This window comes from Rhagoletis pomonella, unplaced genomic scaffold (assembly GCF_013731165.1).
Source record: "Rhagoletis pomonella isolate Grant_MI unplaced genomic scaffold, Rhpom_1.0 Rhpom_scaffold_00010, whole genome shotgun sequence".
NCBI classification, from domain to species: Eukaryota; Metazoa; Arthropoda; class Insecta; order Diptera; family Tephritidae; genus Rhagoletis; species Rhagoletis pomonella.
Window position 1 is genome coordinate 6,557,611 of NW_023458564.1, and position 22,250 is coordinate 6,579,860.

The 22,250-nt window shown below is 35.2% G+C and overlaps 1 protein-coding gene across 1 annotated transcript in view; it reads right to left on the bottom strand.

Moving 5' to 3' along the window:
- LOC118746485 (SCY1-like protein 2) overlaps window positions 1-22,250 on the bottom strand; it is a 126,929-nt gene that overhangs the window by 17,942 nt on the left and 86,737 nt on the right. The window contains 7 exon segments of the mRNA XM_036480333.1: window positions 4,607-4,820; window positions 7,781-7,917; window positions 8,630-8,702; window positions 9,039-9,119; window positions 9,121-9,216; window positions 14,240-14,393; window positions 21,570-21,715. Of these exon segments, the coding sequence (XP_036336226.1) occupies window positions 4,607-4,820; window positions 7,781-7,917; window positions 8,630-8,702; window positions 9,039-9,119; window positions 9,121-9,216; window positions 14,240-14,393; window positions 21,570-21,715 (901 nt within the window).

Genomic DNA, 22,250 nt, shown 5'->3' on the forward strand with positions numbered 1-22,250 from the left:
GCGACAGCACGAAAAGGAAGAACAGCACGCCGCCGCCAACGTGGACCTGTAGGCGGCTTGTTTTTTCGCTGACGCTCTTCATCGTACCAGCACGGTTGCCGTTTTCCATACATTTTTCGTTTTGGTCCAAATGGAGCAAATTCGGTCCATTTTTCGTTTGGTCCATTGGTCCAATGCCTTTTAAAGTGGTCCATTTCACAATGCTTTTGTTAGGTTTTTATCACCCTTTCATTTCATGCAATAGTTTTGCGTTTTTAATGTTTTATATTTAGTTGATGAATACTGGCAATCAGGGTTTGAAATTGCTTGACTATTTTTAATGCATTCGCAGTTGCTTAACTACGACTAACATAAATAAATCAGCAAAAGCAAAGAAGAGAATTTAAATCATTTGCTTCAGCTTATAGCGCAATTTGTTTTTGCTTACACAATCAGCCGAAGCAAGCAGTTTAGAATAATTCGCTGTTGCTGCAAGCATGCGGAAAAGTATAAATAACCATTCAACACATTTATCTTGACATGCTACCAATCAAGTTCATTGCAGAAATCTTAAGCGTAAATCTAGCCAATTGAAGCTTGATATTTTTGTTAACGGGAATAGCGGTAAATTAGATAAACATATATCTTAAAAATAATTAACGAAGTTAATAAGGAATTTGAATCGGAAACTGTGCGCCTTTCATATCTCTATCCGGTTTTGGAAGTTAACTTTACACATATCGTTATTAATTACATATATGCAAAGTGATTATGTTGAGAGTGCCGTTTCTTTAAATGATGTTGATATTAACAATCAGTGTTGCCACACATGAGCTTTTCCTACCAAAACTGGTAGGTTTTTTTCCATTTGGTAGGTTGGTAGGTTAGGTTGGATTTTGGTAGGTTCCGTGACAATGAGTAATAGTTATGTACCTGCGAAAAATAGAAAATATGTATATCCTAATACTTTAGCAACCTTATTTACACGAATATTTCACCGGTGCGTTGGTATAATAGCGACCGCAAACATGTAAACATACCTATACATATAAGTATTTACAAACGTATACCCTTATTATTACCAATATACAAAATGAACATTCATATATACTTTAAGACGTACTTAGTCCAAGATTCCAGAAAAGTCTGCCAATGGGCTCGTATCCAGCGATATTCTTCGCAAATGTCTTCGTAGAAGGACAAATGGGGCCAGAATAAATATTGTGTCGGATAGTCAGGCAGTGTTAAAGGCCTTAGACTCTTTTAAAACGGCATCAAGGCTTGTGGACTCTTGAACCACCTGAGAGCCCACAATAGCGTAGCACTGTGCTGGGTTCCGGGACATAAAGGGTTTGAAGGCAATGAAAGGGCTGACTGTCTCGCAAAGCGTGGAGCCGAAATGCCCTTGCATGGTCCCGAGCCATTCTGCGGCACATCTAAGGGATACACTGCAGAACTACTTAGAAGCTGGGAAGAATCTCAGATTGCTGCCAACTGCAAGTTAAGGTACCATTTGAATCAAATGGGGCTTTCTGTAGAGACGGACTGAAGGTTTTGTGGGCTAGTGGAGGGAGCCCCATGAAGGGGAAACATGAATCGTAGACTGATACACCTTGGAGAACGATTGTCTTCTCCATCTAAAATTTGGAATATGGCGCCGTCCAAAGTGCAAAGATTTTTGAATAGCCTAAGGTTGCAGTGATTACAATTAGGGTTTAGTACAATAGATCTTCTTAGGTCGCGTATGTCTGTACAGTAAAATGAATTGTTATACGTAGTTAATTTTGTTTTTATTTAACCAGCTGTGTTTTAGTTTAACTAAATGTTAAGTTACCTATATTTTTAATAAATTTTAAATTGAAAAAAAATATCACAGACTCAACAAAATTTTTGGTTGATTTTGGTAGAAAGTTTTGGTAAGAAAAAAATGTGTCTGTGGCAACACTGTTAACAATGAAGAAAAATTTGTGGCCATCAACAAAATATTTATAGGCTCCCGGGCTGAAACAAATATTTACAAACAATATTTACAAAATACTAATTTCTCCGATGTTGATCGGAGACGTATAAAATGTGCTATACGAAGTTTTTGGGCAGAACTCTTATGCTGGATTTCCACTAGGCATTAAATGGCAAAAATGACAAATGACAAAGTCGGGTAGTAAAAAATAATGGTGTCATTACATTCAAAAATCTTTCATTAAGTTCATTTCCACCTGGCATTTTTTTGAAATGGCGTTAATTTTTTGTCATTTCAATGTCTAGTGGAAATTCGACATTACGCCAAATGAAAATAAGATCCGATTTCAATCTAGAAATTATTACACCACACAAAGTTGTTTCTGATACTGATCTATCAATTTTGCCACTACTCGACTAATTTCCTACATTGGTACATGATGCAGACATAATTGGATTTCAGTTTCGCAAATTGAGGCTGAGTGAAGGTAACTTCAAAAACTGTACCAATATATATTGTTTTTGAGATCAAGTCAGTTTGATTAAAAATGGATTGGGTGAAACCGCCTTTGGAGAATTGTGTGATTTAGTTCATAACATTTTTAGTCTGCCTCACTGTTCCGCAGCAGCTGAGCGCACATTTTTTTAAATTTAATATTAATAAAAACGAAATTAAGAAACAAATTAGAATTTAAAACTTTAAATAATATAATGTTGGCCAAAGAATTACATATGCTCCCAAGGAGAGGATCTTCACTATATTTGGACGGCAAACGATTTTTTTTTTATTATTTTTATGAACTTAATTATTATTATTTTTTTAAGTCATTTTAACCTGAAAAATGTTTAATCGGAAAAACACTATTTTAAATGTTCCTATGAATTCATATATTTACCCACCAGACAATTTTTGTCGCCGGCAATAAGAAAACGTGTTGCCCTAGGCAACAAATTTACTGCCGCTAATATCTCCATCGTATCGATTTCTTATTACCAGTCGCTCTAAAACGTTCGCCGAAGGCAACTCGACTGGACGAGTCATTTTCTTATTACTTGAATGAGTCGTTTTTTATCGCTTTATTATTGCTTTAGACGATATTTGGAATAATTTTATATTTTTTAAAACTTCGTTTATTTTTTGCATACAAAATTGGAACCTACAAACGGAATTCATTTCTTCTCTCGCTATTTGGCTTCCTATTTTTTCAATTCTGTCTAAGATGCTTTTGGATAATACTGTTGACGCCAAATTCATGAGTTTGGGAATTTTTGAAAACTTGTGAGTACATGTATGTACCTGAAAGAGTGCTTTTTATTTCTTTATTAATATGTATGTATGTATATTCAATTTATCCTAATAGGTAAATGTTATAAGTCCACTCAATTTTGCGATGTTATAGAAACTGGTCCATTTTTTACCATTTGGTCCATTTTTTGGACCAAAATAACATTGGAAGTGGCAACCGCGCGTACCAATTGTTCTTTCGAGTTTGCTGAAATCCAACTACTTCTTTGTCAGAGGTAGTTAACGAGCCGGAAATGCGATTCCACTGCTCGCATATGTCGGTTTGTTGAAGGGTGCTATCTGAGAGCAGAAGTGAGACTCGAGAAGCGAATGCACTGGCCGTCTGTTGTGACTGTAGCTTTTCGGAGTTAAAATTTACATGCATTGTTGGACGCACACACAAGATAGTGGTCCGAGTCGATATTTGGTCCTCGGAGTGTACGTACTACGTCTAAAATACTGGAAGCATGCCCAGCCTAGTACCTACTACTACATAATGGCATGTTTCGGACCACGGCGAAGTCGATAAGCATTTACCGACAACTACGCCAAATATCCCTTCCTTGCCCACCTTGGCATTTAAATCGCCAAGCACGATTTCGATATCGTGTCGGGAGCAGCCTCATAGGTACGCTCCAAGCGCTCATAGAAGAGATCCTTGGACGCCTCGTCTCTTTCTTCCGTCGGCGCATGGGCACAGATGAGCGAGATGTTGAAGAATCTCGGCTTGATGCGGATTGTGGCTAGACGTTCGTTCGTCGGGGTGAACGACAATATTCGGCGACAGAGTCTCTCTCCCACAACAAATCCAACACCGAATTTGGGCTCCTTTACGTGGCAACTATAGTAGATGCTTACGTTGCCTTGCCCCGTCCATAGCATTTCTTGCATGGCGAAAATGTTAGCTTTTGTCTTCCCGAGGACATCAACCAGCAGTTGCATTTAGTTGGGTTAAGGTAGAGTTTTTAGATTGTAGTAGACTTAGGAGGTGCTCTAGATTCTCACGATATTAGCCCAATGTTTAGTACTCAAAAATATCTTTTCGGCGATATATTACACCTTTAATTTGAGCCATACAAAATTTTTAGCTGAAATTTTGATTTTGGTTGTTTTTTGGGGCTCAAACTATTCTTTAGGTAAGCTTTCAAACTGGGGGGGGGGGGGAGGTTATCGAAATATGTTATAAAATATGTACATATGTATGTATGTATATCATTCATAACAACGATTTTTTTGGTGCAACTATCAAGTAATTGCACACAAGCTATCAACACGAGTGTGGTTATGCAGTAATGCATGTGCATGTGTGTATATGTGAGTATGTATGTATGTATGTATATACATAGAAAAATGCGTGTGAAAATGAGTACTGGTTATACATACCTCCGGAATTCTTTCGTGCCATATCCTCAGCACTAGATGTTTTCCGCTGATCGATACGTAAATTGGGAATGTTGAATGGTGGGGCATTCATGTTATCCGATGAGAATTGATGTCGCAATGGGCGATGACGTTCTGGTGATGGTATTGACAGATTGTCCAGCCTCAATTTATTACGTTGCTGTCGGTCAATTTGTTCGAACATCTCTTGCACCACCTGTTAGTAGCATAGCATTGAGTTTGGTGTTTGCAGTTGGAAAATGAAACGTTGAGTGAGTTTCAATAAAACCAAAAAATATTGCTTTTTTTAACATGCATGTTTATAAGCTAAGCATATGCACATATGCATGTACATTATTAGCATGGCCCAAAAAACACAAGAAAATAAATTTGTTGCAATTTTTTTGCTGCTACCCCTCAGGATTATTGAAAATGGAAAATAAGGAGACCGGTATTTTTTATTATTTGGAATTTGGTTAATATCACAATATCACAAATTTTAATTTTGATTTTGTTCTCCAGACGCCACCATCCAACTTGTATGTAGAATCGCTCGCTGATTCCGAAAATCGAGTTAATTTTTTTTTGTATGGATACGTTTTCGAGATATTTGCAATTTAACGTTATTCAGCTTAAAAAAATAGTGGTTCCAATTAGTCAGGTATATCTTACGAACCAATTAAGTAATCGTACTACGAGGTACGGCAAATGATAGAAAACAAAATTCTCCATACACCGTATATAGATTAATTTTCGATAGCCCTGATAGTTTCTGAGAAATAAATTAATCATTCCAGACTTTTTGTTTTTTTGATGGTAAAATGGAAAAAATTCAATTTTTAGCAGGGAAAAAAGTCAAAAACTAACAGTTTCTGTGTAAATATTTTGCACTTATGTTAAAGCCTTTGCCATTAGAAAAAAACTAAGAAGAAGAAGAACTAAGAAGAACTGAAGAAAATCGATTTTTTGTATGAAATATCAGCAGAAAAGAGTGTTACTCATACGCCACGTACACCTGAGTAGGTAGAGTGTCTGCATCGAAAACAAGAGGTGTCAGAAACGATTAATTAATTTCTCAGAAACTATCAGGGCTATCGAAAAAATATATATACACGGTTTATGCAGAATTTTATTTGCCTTCATTTCCCGTATCTCGTATTACGATTATTCAATTGGTTCGTAAGACATACGTGATTATGTGAGACCACTATTTTTTAAAGCTTAATAACGGTAAATTGCATATACATATCTCGAAAAGTTATCCATACAAAAAAAAAACAGATCTCGATTTTCGGAATCACCGAAGAATTCTATATGGGAGTTGGATAGTTGCATCCATTGAACATTTTTGCTGTAAACCAGTGTATTTAGCCGTGTCGCCGCGGCTTTGAAATTTTCCATATATTTTATGTACATGGGAAAATACAGATTTTCTTAAAGTTGCTATAAATTTGTTAAAAATAAATATTTCTTGAACGAATAAATATATTCAACAATTTGTACGAATAAAATAATATTTCCCTTCAGAAATCTTCCAACAATAGAATTATGCCCGTTAAATATTAACCGATTTCAAAATCAAAAATTCTTTGCGATATTCTTCAGTATTGGTGGATGGCTAGAGAAAAAATTGTGCAACACCCTAATGTATACATTAATGTATATCAGGGTAGCCAACTCATTTTTGAGAATTCCCAGATTTCGACAATGTAAATCCCCGGTTTTGCCCGAAATTTCGTAAAATTCCCCACCCATAGATATCTCTCGATATATCTGGTATTTCTGCTTATTTTGTTTTTAAATATGTATAATTCCTCTATGTATTCATAAACCAAACCAAACTTTTATTAGGTTTGTTAACAAATAAAAAATTTATATACACATAAAAAATTTATTCGCACCATATTTTGACAAGTTTTCACATTTTTTTGCAGTGAAACTTCTTTAGCGGCGGTTGGTTGGTTGGGAGTAAATTGGCAAATCCAACGGAAATGATACAACGGAAATGGTGCAACGGAAATGGTTGGGGCTGAAACAAGTGCTTCTTGTGAGTATGCATATGGTACTAATTAATTTAACAAAAATTTGCTAATAAAAGGTTCAAGAATAACACTTAGAAAAAGACCAATACAATAATGTAAGTAAAGGTACATAGATGAAGAAAAGGATAAAGGCAAAGAAAGGTAAAATTAAAACCAAAAACAAAGATGCGTAAAGATAAAGGCAAAAATGAAGACCAAGGAAAACTTGAACACTTTACTTATATATATAAGGGCAAAGGTGAAGGGGAATATGTAGATGAAGAAAATGATAAACATAAAAGAAAATAGTAGGATGAGGATACCGATAAAAATAGAGATGAAGATAGGGGAAGAAAGATTAACATAAAGGTAATTAAAGAGGAAAGGATATAGAGAGAGACACAGATGCTCAATCTGGGAATTAATTTGGGATTTTAGAGATTTTTGGGACAAAAAAAAAAAAGACAAAAAATATAACCTTAAGCATACATATGTATGTATGTATGTATATTGGTTATTAGACAAAATAGATATGTATGTAACCATGGGCGTAGCCAGGTAGGGGCAGGGGGGTGCTCGAGCCGCCCCCCCTAACTTTCAAATTTTCCTTGTATATATATAAGGTAGTACCCTGAAATGACAGCTTAATAGGGTCGAGCATGAAAGCAACTGCTACAAGGAAAATTCTAAAAAATTAACGATAACTCTTAGCGATTTGAGACTTTGAAAGTATACTAGAATTGAACGAGCTACAAAACTGCATACGACTCATTCCACGGTGACCAGTGAGACATTTCAACTTACATTTTTTTAAATCATTACGAAATTAGTGAAGCAAAAAATAAAATTTTTTTACACCTAATTCCTAACAAAAATAAGTTCATCCCCCCCTTCCCCATGTAAACGGCAAATCCCCACAAAAAAACGGTCCATTCCCCGATTCCTCGCGCAAACAGTAATTCCCCGCAAATCGGGGAATTCCCCACGAGTTGGCCTCCCTGATGTATATGCATACATATGCATATGAAATTGAATGTGTCGCGTTAACAAAACACGATAGCCTGAGTTTGCATTAATAAATGTGTTGGTTTGTGTGGCAAAATTAACATTTCAATAATGTTTTATACTTAGTTATGTATGTATATGCCTCAATTACCTCGGAAAGCATCAAATATTGCTCGAGATTTAAACCAGGATTAACGGTGTGCGGTATTAATAGCGGAAGCACATGTATTGCCATTGTCTCCACAGTCAGTCCATATGATTTATCGACAACCATTTTGTGATAAATATCTACAAGCAAGAAGTAAAGTTTTTAAATGATTTTGAAACTAAAATTCTTTCTGCAATTGGAAAACAGAAATAAATGAAAAAAAAAAAAAACTGTTTAATATACCACGCTTCTATAAATGGACTAAAAAGTAGAAAATAATATTTCTCAGTCCCGCAGAATTTGTTATTTGTTTATAATGACTTTTGCTAAAATTTCAAAATCAAGAGTTATCAAAACAAATTTCATGGGACTGAAAAATATTATTTTCTACTTTTTAGTCCATTTATAGAAGCATGGTATATTAAAAAGTTTTTTTACTTTATAGTTATTTTTTTTGCATATTTTTAGGCGTAGTAATAATAATGCGGTTGTAAATGTTTAACTACTTCTGGCGAGGAGACATCTACCTTCAGTGTTCGTTGTTCTTTGATATGATGTTGATGTCTAGACTTTTTTGTTTATAGCAAAGGTGTTTGGACAAACAAGAAAGTAAGTTGATAAAAGCGTGGTAAAGTGGAGTCTATCGATTCCAAACTTTAAGCAGGAGCTGCTTATTTTATGTGTATATGTATGTACATAGTTAGACATATAGATTAGCCAATATGCGAAATTCAAGACCAGTAGAAGGTCGTCGCGCAGAAAATCACCAATTTTAGTCACGTTTTATACGGAATGTCCGTAAAAAAATTAAATATGTAATACGATAGAAATAAAATTCAGTTGAGTACTTACGCACAGTACGCATAACAATATCTGGTTCAGGTAAGCGAACATCGCCAAGCAGCTGTAGCACTTCTTCCATGACCTTCGCAGCAATATTGGAAATAATGATATAGCATATGATAAATACATAAACAGTAGTAAGATAAATAAATGTTTTACAACTTTCTTTGAAGAAAAATACGTATGGGGAAGATGTTAGTAAAATACAGATAAATATACATTTACATAAGTACGTAAGCATCTTGTAAGTGAATTTTTCAGCTACTGCATTGCTGCCTCAACAAGACTCATACATATATGTATGCACGTAATCACAAGTATTTGCATAAGAATAATAACATGCACAACAAACTTACCAGACAGGCAGCTTTATGCAAATATTTAATACTACTATTTATGTAAATGCAATGTTATTCACCTGAGCTCGTTCCAATTTATCCATCAGCCTTTCTATGCAGATGAGTACGTTTTGCACAATTTTGGGATCGGCAAGATTTTTTTTCGAATACTGATTTCACCTTTGGCACAACCATACGCCTTATTGAAACATCATCAATGTTGTCAAATATATTTGTTACAGCGACAACGGCAGCGCTCTGTGTGTGCGTGTGTGTGTGTACGCGTGCATGGCAAAGAAGGCGGGAGAAAGTTGCATTTGAATTAAAGACGTAAGAAACAAGATATGTACAACTATTGAAATTTTTAGCAAATCGACTGCTGAGTGATCGACTTATATCGGCAGCCATTTCGCAAACGCCCTATCTCAAAAAACTTTTCAAGAACGCCCTATTTCAGAATTTTATTGAAAAACACTCTATATCAGAATTTGGTTGAAGAACGCCCTATTTCAGAATACGATTCAAAAATGCCCTATCCCACTTCAAAATGTATTGAAAATGTGCTGGTATAGGCCGTTTTTGAATCGGCAGCTGAGATAGGGCGTTTTTGAAACGAATTCTGAAGTAGAGCGTTATTCAACCAAATTCTGAAATAGGACGTTTTTGAAAAGTTTTTTGAGATAGGGAATTTTCGAACTGGCTACCGAGATAGGTCGATCTTCCACTCAGCAGTCGAAATTATCGTTTGATTTACAGAGAAATTCGGGCAACTCTCATTTCTGGCACCAATCTTGAAAGCTCTTTTCTGTCTTTCGAAAGATAAATTGAATAAAAAAAAAATAATAATAAAACAATAGAATATACAAAGTTAAATAAAAAAGGAAAATTAAATGAAAGTAAAAAAAAATATCGTTCTTTCTAAAACAATAAAATTTTAAAATTGAACTTAAAGAAAATTTGATAAAAGAAGAAATAAAAATAAGTTCCTACAAATTAAATGAAAGTAAAAACTATCTTTATTTTTGAAGCAATAAGCTCTAAAAATTGGATTTGAAAAAATTTAATTATAAAAGGAAAAAATTTCTTTAAAAGGAAAAAAGTAAATAAGTTCCTAAAAATTAAATGAAATAAAAAACATCTTTTTAAAACAATAATATCTAAAAATTTAATTAGGAAAAGAAAAAATATAAAATAAGTCTCTAAAAACTAAACGGAAATGAAAAAATATTTTTTAAGACAATAAAATCTAAAAGTGAAAGGGAAAATGTTACTAAAAAAAGAAAAAAACTACGTTAAATATATTTTTAATACTTCAAAGAAACTATATTTGTTGTTCTTAAAACAATAAAATCTAGAAATCAAAAAAATGAAATCAAGAATAGAAAAAAAATAATTAAAAAAAACCGTTGGGGCTGCGCAAACAAAACGATATACATATGTACATTTCGAAAATGCTTAAGTGCCTTCTGACGAAGGAGCTATTCACTATGAAAGTTGCCAGAATAAACAAAATTAATTTAAATTTAATTAATAATTATCTTAACGCATAAACAGACGGCAGCGTTGCTCCGGATCAACTCGGGAATTAACTGCAGTTGATCTGGATTAAGTCCGAGTTAATCCGGATCAACGCTGCCGTCTGTTTAAGCTTTTACAAAACACTTGGCAGGATTGTCATGTAAAAACCTCTAGTGTTGACACATTAATGAAAATTATAAAAAAAGGATATTTCCGGTCGCTGCAAAGCGCTTCGTGCTTAGAACAAACTTTTCAGGCGTAAGTCGAAAATGACGCTAAAAAACGAAGAAAATGTTGCATGAATTCCAAAATCGAAAATAAATGTGGCTTTGGGAGCCAGCACTCGCTGAGCTGACATAAGAACCATCTATCTAAGATGTGGTAAAATATACTCCCACTCTCTCATTGGGCGCTTAGACCATCTCTGGGTACGTACTTGTGATTGTCAATAACAACAACAATTCGATGACAACATACCAAGGGCGCATACCATCTTAACCAAAATAACCGCCATGAAACTTTTCGCAATAATACTCTCTGTGGTCTAGTATCCGTAAATGCTTAATCAGAAAATTTTCTGACGTGAATTGAGTATACTGTGCTAAAGCCCAAAGGCTTATTTGCCACTTGCCCAACAGAGTACTATATATGTATTTATTCCCCCTATCTGCATCACACAGTTCAGTAGCCGATCGACTGCTTCCTTTATGCCACCAAGCTAAGCCAGGAAAATACCACAATAATCTAAAAGCTAAAACTGAAGTTAGTGAAGAGTTCTCGACAGAAGATACCTTCAAAAGATAGAAAAGTTACAGTGACTTGAAATTTCTCTTTCAGTCGAAGTAAATGCTGTTGATGTTGATGGATAACTCATACGCCATGGCAAACGTGCAAATTTAGGTGCAGGCAAGTAATCTAGCAGGAGTTGGAATCGGTGTTGACTTTTGTTATTTTATTTATTGAATTGCATTATTACTAAACTTGTATTTCAAAACTCAGCGACAAAAGGCATGCACTTGATTATAATTATTGGCCGGTTATCTTGTCTGCCTAATTTTTTCGCATGCCATTGCGTATGAGTTATCTAACAACATGAACATTTAGTCCGGTTGAAAGAAGCATTTAAAGGCACAGTAACTTTTCTGTTTATTATTTTATTTGTATGCCTCCAAGGGAAAAACGCATTGCCTACTAAAAAGTGTAAATTTATGAAGAGTAAATTGTATTTAATGGGGGCAGAAACTCTAACGTAAAAGGATCAGAGAAAGATATAAAGTACTCAAAATTATTTTTCAATCATGTATCACACTAAATAAAAATGAGTTATAAAGAAAACTCGATTTTGGCTATTTTTAGGAGTCGCCAAGGACTAAAAATTTGTATAACCCTAAAATCCTCTCAAAGTAAGCCTTATGAGATGGCGTATGAGAAGGCAGACGAGCTTGCAAGGGCGGGTACTTCCTCTCCACTTTCACCAGCCTGGAAGAGGGTGGGTATGCCACTCGCTTCCTGCAAGCTCTTACTAAGGGAGAACTTCCTTGAAGAAGCGACCTCCAGATGGGAGCGCACTGAAAACTGTAATACAACGAAGCTTACATGGCCAAAATGGGATGTACGGAGATCGAGAGAAATTCTCACTCTCAACAAAGGCGATATGTCACTGGCCATTGGTCTGCTCACAGGACATATTCTGATAGGAAGGCACGCAGAACGCCTCGGGGTTAGTCACAACGACTACTGCAGGAGCTGCCACGACGAAGAAGAGCCTGAATCAATTAGGCACTTACTCTGCGATTGCCCAGCACTGGGCAGGAAAAGACAGAAATTCCTAGGTATAGGTCTTCTAGACGATCTAAGCACGACTGCTAAGTTTGGAATACGGCAGTTGCTAAGGTTTGCAGACTCCACAAACTGGTTTAAGGAATAGGGGTTTTCTTTGGATCCATGTGGTATCACAATGGGCCCTGATCGGGCCTAAGTGTGCTGGCGCCCTCTGGGACTAGCAGCCACTTCAACCTAACCTAACCTAACCTAAGCCTTAAAACTAGGGAGTGTATATGTATACAGGGTGTCCGGGCCCACCCACCTACCCCTCTAAAATGAAGGGAAATGTTTTTTATTGATTAACGCAAAAATGTTCTATCTTATGGTGGTATTACCGTCTTCCGGTGTCGACTGGAAGTGAGTTAAACTGACCGGAAGTTAATTTTTTTTAATTAGACATACATGTTTTTACTACTGCTTCGGATTCTGTGGATAAAAATACGTAACTTTTGTTTGCGACTTTTTTTCGGAAGTGCCTTTTCAACCCACAACTAACCTTCGAACTTAAACTCGTCCTGGGCCTCTTAAATGAGGAAAATATGTTAATTCGAAAACGAAAAAATGTGAATTACCAGGTTGCTTCATATTTTGTTCGTATTGCCGACTTCCGCTTTCGGCCGGAAGTCCATTTTTTAAAAACGGACATACATATGTACATGTTCTTACCACGGAATCAGATTCTGCGGACAAAAGTACATAATTTAAGTCGGGAAATTCTTTCTAGAATGGATTTCCTGTTTTTTTAATGCACTTCCGGTTGAAACGGGAAATCGGTAATAGCACCAAAAGATAGAGCATCCCCGACATGGATTTGGTAGGTAATATTTTTGCGTTATTCAATAAAAATCATTTCCCTCCGTTTTAGAGAGGGTAGACAGGTGGTATAGGAACCCTGTATATTTTCATACTTCTAGAAGTGTTAATTTTCTTAGCAAAAATATTTCATTTTTAACTCTTACGAAAATAAGAAAAAGTTCAAGTGATTTCATCATTCAATTTCAGCTGAAAATTATTTTTGCTTTGTGTTTTATGAAAACGCAGGATATGTACATACATATGTATGTATTTGACACCTGTTGCTTTTAAATGCGCAGTTAAAATAAATTTTCTGCAAAAAGTTCTAACATTCACGTTCAATCGCCAGCTTTCCCACCCACAATTTTTCGATAAGAATAATTATAGTCGTCCAGCGAAATGAGCTGCTGTGTGGGTATATGTATTCATCTATACATACATTCATACATATGTACATATACATACATATGTATGTAATTCATCAACATAATTGCGATACTTAACCAGTCAGCAACTTTTAATTCTTAAGTTGGCTTTCACTTTGTGGTTGCTCTTTTAAGTTTGAAGTAAATTGCATGGTTGGAGGCTATCTATTACATACTTATGTATGTATGTAGTTATGTGTGTATAAATGTATGTACGCATGTTTGAATACTTGTGTGTGATATGTTTTCCTTTCATATAAAAAAGCAAAAACAAAACTATATTTACTCGACTATTATGTAGTTAGATGGTAATTAAGAAAGGCAGTTTTCGAGAAAATGGAAAATTAAAAAAAAAATCTCAGCTTTTTCTAAAAGCATTTTTTACAAACTTTTTAGTGGTAAGCTAAAATGTGTATTAAGTGGTGTGACGATTAGGTTAATTTTAACGGGCCCTTTAAATTATAAATTGCATTCAATAATAACATGTTAACCACTAATTAGTTCAAGAAAATAATCCCATAAGAGAAAGTAAATTTTTAGCAACCCAAATTTGTATTACGCCAAGTTAAAAAAGCGTAAAATCACATAGCTCTGCATTCAGATGTTAAAATTGTTTAATCGCGTCAAAACATTTTATTCAAAATCATTATAATAGAAAAAAAAATTATAATTTCCTTAACCTATAAATACTAACACTTTTTATTTATGTATGTATTTACCTGTACTTGTATTGTTGAGCTTTCGAATGCAAAAAACAGCATAGGAATAATGTCAGTGGTGACATCGCCCGGTGCGGTCTTCTCAATAATCAAATGCAAATTCTCCAGTAAAGTCACAGTAGCCTGGATGGATTTAGGTGAACCGAAAATAACTCTGTAAGAGAAAATTTTCAAATTGTTTAGCAAACGATCGCTAAGAAAACTAACAAGTATGGTAAAATTCACAATGACTACGAATTGTAATTTCTTCTTAATTCCATACGAAAAGCATTTTATTTATATTATCAAATAGGATATGTAGTGGAGTAATTAAAGCAGCAAGCTGTCATTGAAAAAGATTGTGAATATTTAAAAAGAAACAACACGTGAACACTTATTTGAGTTACTGTAAATCGGCTAAATTTTGGAAATTTATTTTAAAAATAAGATCTCGAAACAAAGGGAATGGCTTTTGAAGAAAAACCTTAGGTATATCTCATTAGTTCTTTTCTATTTTAATAGGCACTTTTTTCTCTGCGTAGAAGCTTCAATATTGAGCTATCAGGATAGTAAAAAAAAAAGGATATATTTGGAATCATAAAATATTTTAAGAAAAACTTAGTTTCTTTCCCCCCAGTCGTTTCTCTTCTATGCCATCTGACGCCAATTGTAAATGCCCAGTGAAGCCAAGTTGAGTATTTTCAGAGTTGGTTTGGGTTTGTGCCCATTCGTACGAATGACCAAGCCAGCGTAGACGCTGTATTTTAGTTGTTGGCTGGAGTGACTCTCCGCTTTTAAAATTTATATGCCTTTCAAGTACATTTTTCGTTTATAATTTTAACAGCTTTAAATAAATTTTTTCTGATCTGCAATATTTCATTATTCGGTTTTACACTGAAGGATCCAAGTTCCCAACAAGGCCGATCGAAGCGTATACTCGGAACAACTAAGAATACAAAAACGTTTCACGGCTTTGAAGAAAGCGGCTGACTGCCTATGGTGCAAAAGCAATCGCGGGTGGCGCGCGGAGAGAGTCCCGTGTTGTATCGTTAAAGGCCTGATTGGGGGTCTAAGTGTGCTGGTATGTCCTCCATGCTAAAAGTTAATCAAGGCCTAACGTGACTTATTGTTGCTGAAAGGTAATATAATAATATTATTATTATGGGCCGTATGCACCGCGACCTCTAAAGTGATCTATTGTACCTAACCCTCTGCCCAATATGGGAAAGATTTTGATGTAGCCTAGCACTTCCAAGGACGTTTTATTCCATTTCAAAGTGAGCTAGTCTGCGCCTAGCAACAGCGTCACATTGACAAAGAATGTGTTCTGGCGTTTCCTCGTCCAACCTACAAAACCCACGGACGTTTGTTCTAGAAATATTCATATTGCTGAGGTGGTAACAAAGGGACCAGTGTCCCAATAACAGTTTTAAGGTCCTCTCTGCTTAAATTAAGTAGTCTCAATGAAGCTTTCCAGTTATTTATGATGCGTTTTATGTGTGCTTTGGTGAGCCCACCATCAAATACAGCGGTGGCTTCTTGTGTCGCTAGTCAGTCAGCCTCCTCGTTGTCATGTCCTTCATGCCCCGGTACCCATCCTAATAGAACTGTAGAGCGTTTAGGACATTGAAGCAGTCATGTAATAGTTGAGAATTTATTTTGTGGGACCTCAGTGCTAGCATGGATGCCTTACAAAGTTGGAGATATATGCCTCTTCGAAGACATTCTCTGCTGAAAATTTCTATTGCATGAATCTCCGCTGGAAGACGGTGGGGTAGCTACGCATTGGAATCGATTTTTTGAATGTCGGCTTAAAAATGTTAGCCCAAGTTTTACCATTTTCAAATTTAGATCCATTTGTTTACCAAACTTTTCTTTAGTGTAAGTGTTCCTTGCATTCAAGAGATTCAGAGGTGCTTAGGATTCTTTGAACTGCGATTGCCGCCTCTTCTTCTATTAAAATAGGAAACGGAGGTATTCCAACCAAGAAGCTGAGTGCACCGGCAGAGCAGGTCTTCATCGCTCCTGCTATGTTAATGCAAATCATTCGGTGCTAAAGATTTACTTAGTTTTGTGCTTGCACTTCCTTGTGTAGCCTTAGTCCACCATACTAAGGACGCATAAGGGCAAAGGAAGCCTTTATCGCCTTGTGGATAGCAGTCGAGTGTTTTACCAATAGGTACCCCAGATATTTTTCCTCATTGGAAAGTTCTATTTTGTGCCGCCCAAAGTAAGTTTAGTCATAGATGGTACAGTAATAATTTTGTAGTAGGAGTAATAGTTAGTCCTTTATCTTTACACCATTTTTGTAAGACACGTAGGGCTCGTTGCATGCGATTGGTCATGGTTTCGTCATGCAGCAGTGTTATGCAGATTACCAGATTATCCGTGTAGCCTTACGTTTCAAATCTTTGGCTGTTCAGTTTGAAAGGGAGTTCGTCCACAAAGGGGGAGAGATTACACCAATTTGCGGGCAAACTCTTTTGGCTGTTATCGACTCTGTCGGGCCTCCTAATTCAATGCTGATTTTACGTGTTCTTAGTATTGATAGAACCCATTTATTTTTCATTGGGCTTACACCATTGCTCAACAAGACATCATCTATTGCCTTATATGATATGTTGTCGAAAGCCCCCGAAATGTTAATAGAGGCGCAAAGGGCTATATTTTTAAGAGTCCAGAGCTTTCTCAATTTCTAAGTTGAGGCTATGGTTCCTGTTCAGATGCCGTTCCCTTAGTCTGACTTCTCTGATATACTGATCCAGTATTTTCGTCATACCTTTTAGGAGAAAAGAACTAAGGCTAATTGGTCGGTAGGACGTGGAAGGTAATATATTTATGATTTATGTATTTTGAGACAAATTACCGTCATATTTTGGCGGATTTAGTTTAAAGACGAAGCGGTTTAGGCGTGGTATCATCTTCAGTATAATTTTCTGTTCTCGTACTCTTTATAGAGAAGTCTCTAGCTTCTCTATCTAAAAACCTTATATTTAGAATGTAAAAAGAACTAACTTATCACTAAATGAGTTACAGTGTTCACTAGGAAATAGTTTTTGAAGAAACTCGGTGGCTCTAGAACTTCAGTTTTTAAATAGTGTATTGCATCATTGCTTTGAAACGAGGAAAACGACATAAAATTAAATGTACCCTCATTATTTATATTTCAGTAGTAACCTCTTTTTCAATGACTACATTTCATTAACCTGTGGGAAAATATTAGAAAAATGAAAATAAATTGTAATTTTTGCCAATGGAAACTTTTATTTCATGCATAACTACTTTACAGCAGTCACATGGAGATGTCCCACCAGTCACAACTTTAAATATTTTTTTTAGTGTTTCTATGAAGATTATATAAACCTAATTTTTATTGAAAACTAAAGCATATAATTCATACTTTACCACACAAATACATCGTTCGTGAAAATTAAGTGTTTTGGCTAAAATTCATCTTTGAGTGCACAAGGGTAAAATAGAGTTCTTTTCAATTTCCCACTAGTCACATTCATTCAAATGATAGTTGCATAAAACTAAGAAAACGTTTGGTATTTTATATCTTTCGCTATTTTATAAGTTTCAACGACATAGTTAAAATTCCCAATTGAAGGGCGCTATTAAGAAACAAAAATATTAAATAGGCACTTTCTGCATTAAGGTATCGGTAGTTGAAAATGTAAATACAATTTGAAGAAACGCAAAACTATTCACTCTACTTTTCGATATCCATTCGATATCGATATTCGCTACATTGTGGTTTAGTATTTCATGCCTCTTAGATGGCAAAGATGACTTATTTATGAGTTCCTCAGACAAACTAAGTGAAAACAAATAGTTTCCCTTGACTGTTTAACCTGCTTAACGAGCGAAGGAAATCTGATTACGGAACTAAGAAGACGTGGAAAAGTTTCCTTTTGTCTCCTCTACATATACAAGCGCTTACGTACTTAAAAAAAAGTGAATGTACGAGCACAACTTTATTGTCGCATCAAATAGCGAGAAAAATGTAAAGCTACATCGTACAAACAAACAAACACACAGCCAATAAGGGGATAAATTTTACAGCAAGTACACTGAGACAATGCGAACGAGCGACATTCATTCATTCGTCTGACAAACTTAAATTGTGCAAACAACTTTTATCACAACGAAGACAAAGTGAAGCATGGCTGACAAGGACAAGAGTCAACAAATCAACAACAAGAAGTGCGCGAAGCAACAATGAGAATAATGCAAAAACAAAGATCAAGTAAGAAGCAAGAAATCGTGCCACAAAAACATGTTGGACGAATTAAAAAAATAAATAAGCGCTTAAAATAGAGAAATAAAGGAAAAATAAATATGTAGATACATATGTAGATATGTCTGTATGAGTTTGGTTGTTTGTAAATGAATGCAGCAAGTGTCTGCTGTAATGCACTAAGTTTATTTGAATTCAATTTTTCGATGGTGCAAACCGGACGCAAAGAAACGGCGCTGAGTATTAGTTATCTAATCAGCAACTACTTGCCAACTAAAAGCGGAAGCGTCCGATGACTTCGAGAGATGAAGCAAGGAGAATAGAATGCATAAATTATTTGGTAGTTGCACTGCAAGGCGCAGTAAATTTGCAGAAGATAAAGAACATTTTAACAAATACTTTTGTATGCAGTTGTCTGCTGCGAGCCATTGGTAGGGTTACCAGATGAACATTTAGCTTGGTAGGGCAATTGAAACAAAAAAGGAGGACATTTACTCCAGGTAAGGTTTAAAAAGAGGACGCCTGCGGAACAATATATTTTGATAAAAACGTTTTAAATAAAAAATATCGTCGCTTGGCATCTAATACCGCATATATTATGGTATAGTATATTATAGTCGGAAAATTTCACAAAAGTGCAAATAAATTTATCTTCTTCTCAACTTTTGAATGTTTTTCTAACTGAACTTATTAACTATGAGCTTATACTAAAATTATTGACCATTAAATTTATAAAGTAGGCCAGCACTGAGACAAGGTACCGAAAATAATTTGTTTCCTCAGCCACCTCATACGTGGTGTGTATTGCACGCCAAGCGACGATGTGTACATATGTACATATGCACTTGTGGTCAGCCGATAAAGGTAAGTGACATTTTGACCAGTTTGGCTATTTTTCTTTTCTTTAAAATTTTTTACAAAAGTCTAGGGATTATACATATAATAAGCACCATATATATCCAAATTTCAAACTTTGTACAAAAATTATAAAGGTTCAACAAATTTTAACAATTTCCGTAAACAATTTCAAACATTTTATTCAGAATTTTTAGAAAAATCTTATATGTTCAGTTATATGATTTTTAATAATTTTTTACAAATAAAAAAAATCAACTTTAGAAATACATATGCGAAAAATGCAAAATGCGTAAAAGGAGAACATATCGTTTTTAGGCAAAAAGGAGGACATGTCCTGGTAAGGTGGAGTGCAATAATACCATACGCAATAAGGCCATATGGTCTCATTTCCATATTTTTTTTTTAGATATAACCATATGACGTTATTTCCAATCCAAAAATTAAATAAAGTCATATTCAAAAATGTAAAAATTAGTAATAAAGTCATAAGTGAAATTACAACCGCTTCAACTAATAATGCATGTCTGGCAATACTGTTCGTGGATCACATATTTTTTCTATTAATTCACCGTGAGCGTGCTTCTTTATTATTCAGTCCGGAACTAGAAGATAATAGTCGTTTAGTTTATGGTTATAAAGAAGCAGAAGAGAATGAAATTATTAGGTATCAGCTTATTAATATTTTATTACATTTTTTCGCAAAACAATTTGCAAAAACTTACTTGGTTTCTCTAACGTCATTATTTTCATGCAATATTCTATGAATTCCGTACTAGAGATGAAATGAAATTATTATCCGGCCCCATATTATCCGGGAACAACGTTCTAAGGAATAAGTGAACAGAAAGATGTATTGCAAATGTTCGGAATGTGAATAAAGAAACTCTCGCCGTGTGTTAACATTGTTACGGTAATTTGTCAGTTTAAGGATACTTGGGAAAATCATTGGTAATCATAAAATTATTACGTCAAAAGGGGCAGGCATAATGTGATCAGCCTTTGTGCGGCAGCCAACCGCTGTGGAGCCCTGGCTCACGGTAGAAAGAGAGAGAGCTTTTTCAATTAAGGACTCAGTGAAATCTGCGGCGGCTTAATCTGTAAGCCTACATCTATGTAGCTTGCAGCTGGCTAACAAATGCTCGCATTAATGCGTTATGCATTGGACTTAGAATCTGCAAGCTCTAAATCCCTACCCGTAGACAAGGGCGTAGCCAGGTAGGGGCAGATGCCAATTTAAAAATCGAATTTTGTTATGGAAAGCTATTTGATTTTTAAGTAGCTAATCAAATCTTTTAATGAAAAACACTAAATGTCGGTTCTCCGATTTCGCTCCAATTAATTGGATTCTGGATAACCGCATTAATCAATTTTCGATCTAGTCGAGCTCACAGTGGCGGGTCTGAGCTCGTTGTTCCTACGCATTCTCACTCAGAGATTTCATTTCTTGTTTAAAGGAACGGAATAAAAGAAATATTTTTGAAACATTTCAAATTCAAATATTCTCGCTTTATGGAAGTTATTAGCCAATTAAATTTTCAAACTTAAACGATAAAGAATATCTTTAGTTAAACGCTTGCATACTATTATATGTAGTTATTAACCCTCTCATTCCCGAATTAAATTGGATGGAGCTAAAACTTTTACAAAAACTAAAAACAATTTTTAAGATTTGATGTTTTCATTTCATTTGCCTTAATCCTGAACGGGTAATCTTCGTCGATTCGACGAACACTGTTGCTTGTTTTCAAATTTTTCTCGCCATTGGACTTAAGAGCGAATTGCTCTAAAATATACAAAAAAGCTTAAATAGTAAGTAGCCACTGTGTTTTCTTTCTAGTTAAGTTTCATCATTATTAAAAGTAGTTTGGCAATCTTGCATGTAATATTTTTTTTACAAAAAATGGGAGAAAAAAAGGACTTCGTCGATTCGACGAAGATTACCTTTAACGTGTGTAAAATAACGTTACCCTTTAAGGGTTAATAAGTTTCATAATCTAAACCCCTTTGCTTATGAAAAAATATAACTTTTTATGTGTATTTTTGTAAATGTTGCAGAAGCATTTTCAGCAACATTTATGTTGCGCACAAGTAGTCACAAGGAAAAGACGTTAAAAACTAATTTGTTCCATAATTATGGCATGAAATTCAGCTTTTTGCCATCACAGAATTTCAAAGTGTTATTAACGCCGAGATTTATTAACCAAAATTTCAACATCGGGTATGAGAGGGTTAAAGCGATTTTTCAAAACTCACTTCATTGTAGGTGCCATAATCGACTCGTATTCACTGGGAGATGCTTCTTGTATGAGTGTAATGACCGGTTGTAAAACTGCTGCCAGTACTTCTCCATTGCTAATTTCAGCCTGCAACATTGGCCACACATTTTGCCACCATAATTTCTGCAATAAAAATGTTAATTGTTAGTCACGTAAAATAACTGGTCAGTATGCTATCTTTTACACAAGTATTTTATGTGCAAACATATGTTCCTTGCATTATTTTATGTATTTGTATTACGTATTACACCTTGTGTGAAATTCGCAAGTCATAAAATTTCCAAAAATATCGTTAGCGACAAGATGCTGTATGTAGTCGCCTTTGTGGCAACAGGTACTTTTATGTGCCATGCAATTGGTGTGGAAATTTTATTTCGTCATTAAGCGCACAGCTGACTCCGACTACCACTTTCAGCTTCACGAAAAATAAATATTGTAAGTATGTATATATGCATGCAAGTATGTACGAGTATGTGAGTATATTAGCAATGCCAGTTTCATGTTGGTCCCTTTGCCTTTTACGGTCACTACACCTGTTGCAATGATGATTTCTTATTTAAAATGAGTTAAGTGTAAGGGAAGAGCTGTTTGGTTGGTTCGGTGCTTTGATATTTCTTATGCACAAGCGTGTAGAATTTCACGCTTTCACCCAAGTGCC